The sequence below is a fragment of the Daktulosphaira vitifoliae genome, unplaced genomic scaffold (assembly GCF_025091365.1).
Source record: "Daktulosphaira vitifoliae isolate Bord-2020 unplaced genomic scaffold, ASM2509136v1 Scaffold_2, whole genome shotgun sequence".
Lineage (NCBI taxonomy): Eukaryota > Metazoa > Arthropoda > Insecta > Hemiptera > Phylloxeridae > Daktulosphaira > Daktulosphaira vitifoliae.
Window position 1 is genome coordinate 9,120,404 of NW_026099573.1, and position 10,453 is coordinate 9,130,856.

The 10,453-nt window shown below is 34.3% G+C and overlaps 1 protein-coding gene across 1 annotated transcript; it reads right to left on the reverse strand.

Annotated features, from left to right (window-relative positions):
• Positions 1-7,164: 7,164 nt before the first annotated feature.
• Positions 7,165-9,013, reverse strand: LOC126898390 (uncharacterized). The gene is made up of 4 exons (XM_050672365.1): positions 8,182-9,013; positions 7,892-8,074; positions 7,655-7,810; positions 7,165-7,538 (listed from the first exon to the last, which is right to left on the reverse strand). The coding sequence occupies exons 1-4, from the start codon at positions 8,254-8,256 to the stop codon at positions 7,329-7,331; spliced, it is 624 nt and encodes a 207-aa protein (XP_050528322.1). The 5' UTR covers positions 8,257-9,013; the 3' UTR covers positions 7,165-7,328.
• Between the last annotated feature and the right edge of the window lie 1,440 nt (positions 9,014-10,453).

The following is a 10,453-nucleotide window of genomic DNA, read 5'->3' on the forward strand; positions in this document are numbered from 1 at the left end:
TCTTTACGCAAACCTTGACGATCTTTGTACAAGCCATATAAAAGAAGTAAGTAAATTTATACTAACCCAATTATTTAGAATTAATAATCTGAGTAAAGCAATATATCATGTATTTATATTTATTTTCAAACATTATTAATTGTTACTGACTAGTTCGTACCTTATATATAATGTGATTAAATGTAAAGTACATGGTATTCGTGAGATGGCCACCACCTATTGTTGCCCCAGTGTATTATTTCAGGTACTTACCAGTTAGTTCATTTTTAATACCTCTATGAGAGGAACTTAATACATATCTTTTTATATCTACTTGTCTAAGCCCTCGGACTCTACAACCCCGATAGAACCTCGTTGCTCCTGAATTCACCAAATCCCCAAATATCCAACATTGGTTAATAATACCCAATCACCTTTGTTATTTTTGTATTACTACACGTTCTAACAAACTTGTTACGATGTTGTGTTCATTGGTTTTGACCGGATCTGACGAAAAATTGTCAATACTATCGTTGATCGCTTTGAATTGTTAAAATTACATTTAATCGTCAATCTAAATTGTTAATCAGGTCTAATTGTTGATGATGTTGAATTGATAATAATTGAATAATTAATAAATTTAGTGTGAAATTGTGTATCACATTAAATTGAATTATTGTTTGTGCGAATAAAATCACATTGTAAAAAATAATAATAAAGATTATGATAATAATAATAATAATTGTAATGGGCAAGAATTCCTTTGTCTAGTGTTGCCGTGGGCGAGTCCGGGCGCTCAACAGGAGGAATCGCAAATGTCCGCTGGTCCGCGCGATGACAGCGTTGTCGCAAGTGGAAAACACGGCGTTCCACTTCCACGATTGTTGCCACCACTTTTCCAGCGACAGCGCAAATGGTACGATCACTGTGTCCGTCTTGAGCGTCATGTTGTTGATTGCACAGGATCCCTTGGATAAAACAACACGGAAAACATAAAAGAGTGAAATAAGCTACGTGAAATACGCTCGATGGTCTTACAACCAATAGTATTACTTTTTTCATTGCACATGACAGCGAGCAAGTGGTGTATCCGATGTCGACGAAGAGCAGTATGGCTTTTTCGTTGCCGCAAAACTCGGCCAATTCGAAACTCCTGTAGTTGTCACAGTCCACGTAATACTTCTTGCACTTGATCAGGTCAACGCTCAGCTGTTGACGACGAAATTAAAATTACAAAAAGGCGTACGTCAAACGATAGCTGACCGCTAGCACACTCACCTTGCACAGCACGAAGTTGACGTGGAACGTCATGACCGTGTTGAGAAAATCAGTGCCGTTCGACTGGCTGACATACGCTCAGTCGGCGCGTCCGAACCCGTCGTACAATGCCCATTCGAATACGTCAAACCGGACGGCTGCTTTGGCGCTTCCAGGTAGACCCAGACAGTGCTTTCCGTTTGAACAAAAAAAAAAGATCTGTCAGTTATTGTTCAAACTGTTATTATCGTAAATTATAATGTACGACAATTGTATCAAGAATACAATATATATTTTATTCATGATAGAATAAATATATATTTTCATAAAAACCGCGACCGGCGGTTATAAACTCGTTAAGGTAATAAACGGATGCTAAAAACTCATCGCTTGCAAACTCCACGACCACGTTTCAAAAGATATATTCTGTGCCAGGGTAAAACATGAGACGGGAGCTAAAACGTCTCCAGCGGTTGAAAAAAAAATTAAAAAATAATAAATAAATAATTAAAAATAAAAAATGTCGTTAACCGTACGTTTATTACGACGGGAAAACATTGATTTGCCTCGATTAACATTTATTTCATTCGACAATTATCACACACACTTGTACAAATTACGTAGGTTTTTCTAATCGTCGGACAAATCTCTTGTAATATCTATTGACTATAATGGATTAGGAGTATCGCGCGATCCGTTACGGGATTACTTGTACCTATTCCAATCCGTTCGTACCAGAGAAAATGTTATTGAGAATTTTTCGGATACGTTAGCTCGCTCGTTTTTTACGCTCGAGTTTTCACAATTGGTCATGTCGTTTTGGTTTGATTTATTATTTAAATAATAATAATAATAATTACCTCGTAAAAAAAAAAAAAAAATCGATCGATCGATAACTTTTAATCTGATGGCATGTGTTGTGCATGAGCGAGCACAATTTTAAACTGAATTGAACGGTCAAGTGAGCAGCAGTGTCTCTCCTCCTTCCTTTCAAGAAAATATATTGAAAAACACTCTTAATAAGCGGTGTAACCGTTGGAGGGGATGGGTCTCCGCTTTCGGAGTGGCACACCTACTCCGAGCTTGACTGGCTGGCTAAAGTACTCGACAGGCGGTGGTAATCAAAAACAAAAAATAAAACCTCACGTTTCGTTTGGCTTTGAGCTTCGGTGTAGGGGTCCGGACGGATTTCGTTGGTTTCTGAAAAACGATATCCAAAACGACCAGTACAATAAATTCCCCAAAAACGATAAGGTTTTTTTTCCGCTATAACACGACGGGCCGAACGCGTGATAAGAGTAATTCGAACTGAAAATCCTCTGGGTAGAGCAGAACAATAATTTTGATTTGAAAAAAAAAACCATTTATTAATTTTTGAAACTCTCATGTGACTAGGCGTATGGTGAGCAGGAGGATAACTCAGTTTTCATAAATTCTACGGAAATATCGCGGTGATAGCGAAAAGCCAAAAGTATGCGACAGACGCTTTAAAACGCATTTTTTGATTAACAAAAATCTAGCGGAACGTGGTTATTTTTACGCGTTCGAGATAACAAAAAATTAAACTGTATTCAAACGCGCAAAATCGACACGAATTTGTGTGCGATTCAACTTTTCTTTTGCCGACCGACGTACGAGTTTTATACGCGTATTCGCCTTCTGTTTTACTGTCGAATAAACTATTACGTTTTATAAAAAACAATTTCTTCTTGCCCATGTTCGTTTCCAAAAACCTTATGCTTCTTGTTCGTAAGTGAATTACGACGAGTCAATCGTTATCGTCGTGTTCTGTGCAACGACTGCAATTTAATTTGTCATTATTTTTCATTCTAGTTTTTTTTTGCATATTTATGGTGGATTCATAAAAGTGAATCTTATCTCGCGTTCGCCCCTTGTATATCACGGGGCCGTTTATTGCTCGTAGATAACCGTAACCACCGTCGTAATATATGTACACGTACACGTACGCTGGTTGAAATAACAACCAGTACGACCAATTAAATTAATGGATTTATATTTTCAAACCGATTATATTTCAAAAAATCGTCTTCAGTCGTTAAATGCGGCGGCAGCGTTGAGTGACTGGAAACACCTCTTTTTCAAGCTCTCTGATTGGGTAGCAGACAAATCAGTAAAGACTGTTGTACAATTTCACATTATTGTGCAAATATTTTACAATAATATTGTACTATATTATTACTATATATTCCTCTATCAGTTATAAATATTATCTATGATATTGGAATTTGAAACATTATTGCATTTTAATTACTTGAAGGGTTCTCTCAATCATGGAACGAGACATTGTGGCGGACTGCAATTTGGACATTACTTTAAATAAATAACGGTAACTGGTATAATAATCTCTTTGAACGTTGAGTCCATAATGGATGGTTTACATAACTTCCATGTTTCCAAAACCTTTTTCAAATAATCAATTTAATTATGTTTTTTTTTATTATTACTTATCTGTCAAAATTAAACCTATTACTATAAGAATATGTAATATTGATTATATTCAAAAAATTAATTCAAATCTATGTGTTCTATCAATAAATTAATTTTAAACTTTGTTTGAGCTTTACAACGTTTTGTCTTAATAATAATGTATTTTTAAATATTATCTGACATTTTGAATATTGTGTTTAATTTTGTTAACGTTTAGTTAGTTTTATATATAATATATGAAGCTGTAATTTTTGGTAAGTACACTTGGTTGTCATTATGATGTACAATCTAGATTAAATTTTAACTTTTTAGGATGTACTTGCTGTTATTTATTTATCAATCAAGTCAAATACACATTATTTATTCGTTCTCTATAGGAAATTGTACAAAATCAAATAAGGTATTGTATATTAATTTGAACAACAAATTTTATTTATTTAAATTATATTTTATTGAATAAAAAAATATATTACTATAAATTAATAAATTAAAAAAATTAATAAAAATATATATTGGTAAAAAAAATAAAAAAATAAAACAATACAAAATACAAAAAATTATGTTCACAATATTAGTATTACACGGTATCGCTGAATTTTCCAACAAAATAGTCCTCAATGTAAAAAAAAACGTAATAATAAAATCTATTGAACACTTAGAAGAAAAATGTCATTTATTGGTGGTTAGATACGTCTTCATTCCAGCTGCAACACTTTCGCTGAATACTTCAACTTCCAAAAAAAATTTTTTATAATTTTTTTAAATGGGCCAGGAAAAATATGAGCATGAGTTAATTTAGGGGCCATTTTCAAGTTACACTTAGAATCTTGTTCATAAAAAAAAATTAAATGATTTTTTTCTATTACATTATTATATGAAAAATAATACAAAAAAAAACATATTTCTTGTAGATTTTAGTAAATGTGGGGGGTCAAAAATATAACTAATTTTTTTTTCACCAACATAACCATAAAGATAGGCCGGAGTTACATTAACTGTATTACTAAAACTAACAAAATTAGAGTCCATATAATTAACAAAAGCTTTGACATTTCATCCAAATTGAAAAAGATTTGAATTGTTTTAAAAATAATATCTTGTAGTTCAAATCCGGTACAACTGTTTGACACCATATAATAAGCTATTGGCTACTTCTAATTAAAATTAATGCTTCTTATCATTAGAACAAAAGAATATTTTACAAGAGAATAAGTTTTAATTTTGTTAGTTTCATGAAATCAAATAATTTCATCTTTTTGTAACATATAATAGAAATTAGATTTTAAAGCCATCTCATCAGCACATAATATACATTCCTTAGCTATATCAGTGAAATGATTAATTTTGTAAGAAAGAATATTAAAAATAATTTCATTAATACCAGTTGTTGGATATGCATCACAGGAGGGCGATTTTTCTTAGATTTGTTGTGACTGATAGCGCCACTCGCGCTGCCACCACCGGTTGTGCGAGGGATTCGTCATTACGTTGGATACTCACATACGTGATTTCTTGTGTCTCGCCGAGTTCTTATCGGTCCGCTTTCTGTGATTTTGTGTCTTTCGCCACCACCCTAACTCGTTTTGTTTATGGTTTTAAGGTGCTTGCGAGCACGTAATTGTTAAAGACGATTGCATATCGCCCTTGCGATTGTCGCACCCTTGTGCGTTATTTTTTATTGCCCTTGCGATACGCACATTGAGAAATAAATTCGTACACCTTGAAGTACTATTCGCACCATAGTACGTTCTGCCTGGTACAATTGTCATGCCAACAACTTCGTTCGCATTTCATTCTCATCTCAGTTTGTAATCATATTGTTTTATCTAATTTTTATTATTATTATTTGTTTTATTTGACACATTGTTGCATTAGCATTAAGGGCCTCCTACCCACATTGATATATATATATAATATTTTAGTTTATATTAAAAATACAGTTTATAGTTTCATATTTTTTCAATACATTTACTCATTTATACAGTCCACTCCCTACTTTTTTCTCCTGCATGATATAAATACTCTAGAAACGAATAGTAACTAACCCGTACATCATTACCGGGCGTTCCGTTCAAACACCAGTCATAATTTTAAATTTATAAGTTTGTACACTTGCGGACCTAAAAAATAAATATGTAAAGATAATTGTTTAATTTCATTAATATAACGACATCCTTCTTTTTTCTTGTTCTTCAAGTTTATTTGAGATTTAACAATTGTAAATAATGTAGGTGATAAATATTTCTTACTTAGTCTTATATAATATTCTACTGTGTCATACCTAGAAAGTTGATCAGTTAAATCAGCAATAATCTAACCCAATTCCTTAATTTTACGTTTTTTAGATTGTAGTTTTGTCTTCAATTTTCAGTTTCTTTGGAGTATTATTTGATTAGTATAATAGAATTTGAATAATTGAATCACTTGATGATGCAGTAGATTCATAACCACTTTGATCAATCGATGCACTCTCTGATAGGAAAGTCGAAGGTCCAGAAGTTGAACAACGTTCTATGATTTCCTACTGTCTTTAAAAAAATATGTTATCTAAAATTAAATCTAAAAAATTGTTATGAATAATACTAAAACTGTTCATAGTATTAAATTTTTTTATAAAATTTAAATTTATTTAGATATAATAAATAATTAAATGAAAATTTGTCATATATAAGTCATACTTATGATCACTCGAAAGAACTAACACAAGTGTCAACTTACACAAAATAGATAGTATCGAAGACACCATGAAATGTATGCTATAGTGGGAAGCAGGAATGTTGATTAACAATAGGGATGATTTGAAGTAACGGTTTCTACTTGTGCACCAGGTCTTTTGTTCTAGGACAATAGCACCCTGCATTTTAACTAGTGCAGGGCTAAAACAGATTCATGGTTGGGATAGGTAAAAAATATACATAAGTTAATAGATTAGAGGTATCTAGACGCCCTAAATTTTGCCTGTCGGATAGTACGTAATAATTATAACACATAAAATTGATTCCAATTACTATTTAAAATTGTTTCTTCTCCTATAGAAATTTTACCTCAGAGCCTACTAAAATAGGAAGCTCGCATCTCTAACTCCTTTAATTTGTATTCGTGTCCAGAATCAAAAACAATTGTAACTGCCTAAGTCAAATTTAAGTAGTTAATAATTTTCATTATAAAAACTGAGAATTACTTAATTTTCATGACTGATTTAGGGATTTTTAATCATAGTCTGTGCCTTTACGCTTAAGCTTTAACACGTTGAAATGGATAACAGAAGCAAATTGTTGAAACGGAGATAAGATAGGCAAAGTATTGAAATAGATAGCAGAGGCGAAATAAATATTTTTTGTTTTTAATTTTTCTCCTATCCTTTATGGTGAATTCGACTCCATCCGGATCGGGTTCCACCTCAACACATAACAACCGATATCAGCAGCAGCAGGGGCAGGATTAGCAGGAGCAGTAGAAGCAATAAAAAAAAAAAAAAACTATGAAATTTAAATAATTTATTAGTTTTGATTTGATTTGAAAAAATTATCATATATTGAATTATTAATTATTGTTTACGCACAAATATAGACAATGTTACATTATCAGTAGTAGTGATACACGATAAAAACAAACGAATTGAACCGATCGGTAATGTGTTGTCTCTAATGTTGTCCGGGACGAGACGTCCGCCGCCGTTTGCTCAACAACAGGAACCGGAGTTGTCCAGTCAATCGCATGATATACGGGCCCTGTGGCGAGATGAACACGAAGTTCCACATCCACGTCTGTTCCCACCACTTGTCCAATGACAGCGCGAACGCTCCGACCACGCGGTCCGTGTTCAACGTCGCGTTCTTGATGACGAACGTGCCCTGTGCAAAAAGCGGGACAAATAAAATCAAATCAGACAAACAAAATCGGTTTTTCGACGGATCGTCGACGAAAACACGACCGTCAAATCGGGTGAGTGAGGCGAGGGGTCTCTTACGTTGCCGCTCATGCACAGCAGTTGGCGGTTGGCGTATCCTATCGTGGTGAAAAACATTATGGCTTTTTCGTTTCCGCAAAACTGCGTCAGTTCGAAACTCCTGTAGTTGGCGCAATCCACGTAATACTCCTTGCACTTCGTTATTTCAATATTTATCTACAACAATTAAAGGATGACGCAAAATTAAAATGTTTTAAACGTGCGAGCAGTAAAACGGGCTTACGACAGAACGCTCACTTTCTGTGTGGTACAATTCAAGTCGAACGTCAACACCACGTTGGCGAAATCGGTGCCGTTGTACTGAGTGACGTACACCTCGTCGACACGTCCGAACTTGTCGTTTATCACCCACTCGAATCTGTTGTACCGAACGGCCAACCTGGTGCCTCTGGGCAGAGCCTCACAACAACGAAGACGATCCTTTAGTTAAAAAAAAAAAAAAAAAAAACCGTCTATTAATTTTCTAAAACCGTTTCAGAAAAACAATTAGTACGTGTCGAGTACTAATTGTTACTACAAAAACTTACTTTTTGTAAATTCCATAAAATCGTGGCGATAAAGAAGAGCCAAAAGTACACGTCAACGGACGCTTTGAAACGCATTTTTCGATTGGACGCAAATTAAGGGCAAAGTAAATTGTGTACGTGTTACACGGCTAAAATTTGAAAAAAAAAATTCAACCGTATATAGTTTGTATTTTATTCTTTTGAATACGATACCGTTGTACTGTTGAATAGATTTAAAAAAAAATTTTTTACAACGTGTTTACGCACCGTATATGCGTTCACGTCTTGGTTGTAGAGTGCACCGAGTACAACGAGCCGATTGACAGCGGCTACACTCTTTTCAAATTATTAAAAGTCATTATTAGTTTTTATTTTTCGTCATGTTTTTTTTACATGTTCAAGGTGGACAACGATTTACTCTTATCTCGTGCATGCGCCCCATTGTCATCGCTCACGGCAATTTATTCTACAATGACCAACCAACTGCCATCGTTAAAATAATGACCGGTTGATGACACGAATTGTTTAATTTATTTTCAAGCGGAGTCGTCGATTGATTTCCAAAATTAAACATACTCGATATTTCGGGCGATTTTATTTAAAAAAAAAAATTAACTGTATACAGTTGTATACATTGAACAGTGCCGTTATTCTGTCGATTAAATAAAGTAATAAATTAATAAAACAATTTTTTCTCACTTATATAATACGTTTATGCACTGCACGTGCACGTCTTGGTTATAAAGTGTACAACAAGCCCTGATTGAAAATGAGTATAGCTCTCTCTGTTATGACTGAAAATTAGTTTGTCATTATTTCTTTTTACCATATTCAAGGTGGACGGTTTACTCTTAACGCGCGTTCGCCTTGTCGNCGAATTGTTTAATTTATTTTCAAGCGGAGTCGTCGATTGATTTCCAAAATTAAACATACTCGATATTTCGGGCGATTTTATTAAAAAAAAAAAATTAACTGTATACAGTTGTATACATTGAACAGTGCCGTTATTCTGTCGATTAAATAAAGTAATAAATGAATAAAACAATATTTTCTCACTTATATAATACTTTTATGCACTGCATGTGCACGTCTTGGTTATAAAGTGTACAACAAGCCCTGATTGAGAATGAGTATAGCTCTCTCTGTTATGACTGAAAATTAGTTTGTCATTATTTCTTTTTACCATATTCAAGGCCCCGTCGTGATGAGAAGAGACACTGCTGTTCACTCGACCGATGAAAATCAATTCAGTTTAAAATTGCGCTCGCTCGTGATCAACACGCCATCAGATTAAAAGTAATCGGTCGATTTTTTTTTTTTTAACGAGGTAATTATTATTATTTAAATAAAATATCAAACCAAAACAACAATGTAGTCGTCGGGTATGTTTATATTTTCGAAAGCGATCGACTCTACGCTTTCGTGACTCGTTGATCGATCTATATACGGTACTACCAGTTGGCGGTTGTGGAATCGTTAGTCGTATTCGTTGTGACGATCTCCAGTACTGACATTGACAAACCGAAGAGACGCACGGAGTTCATATAGACGCGTACGGGTAAGAATACGGGAATTGTTGTGAAAAAATCATAATTACCTGCGGTTGCACGTCGTTCGACGCACTCGTGAAACTTTCCGCTCGTCCGAGAATCATGAACAAAATAAATACATATACATGTATATATATATAAATACAAAATGTATTTTATCCGACTGTGGATAAAATCCATTTTGTACGCGCTATTATTTTACGCCGACGAGTGAGTCTGTTGAGATATTTTCGGGCGCGCGTTTGTTGATTTTTCCCCAGCGTTTCCGAATATTTTCAAAGGTGTAACACAATTACTCGTTGTCGTGTCGGCGCGCGTGTACTCTTTGCACGTAAAAAACGAACCGTGATGGAAACGCATAAACGGTGAACCGCCGTCGTGGTCGGTTCCAAAAACGGCTCGACCAATTGTGAAAACTCGAGCGAAAAAAACGAGCGAGCTAACGTATCCGAAAAATTCTCAATAACATTTTCTCTGGTACGAACGGATTGGAATAGGTACAACTAATCCCGTAACGGATCGCGCGATAGTCCTAATCCATTATAGTCAATAGATATTACAAGAGATTTGTTCGACGATCAGAAAAACGTACGTTATTTGTAAAAGTGTGTGCGATAATTATCGAGTGAAATAAATGTTAATCGAGGCAAATCAATGTTTTCCCGTCGTAATAAACGTACGGCATTCCTATTTTAAATTTTTTTATTCAACCTTAGCCGCATGGAGACGTTTACAAATCCCAT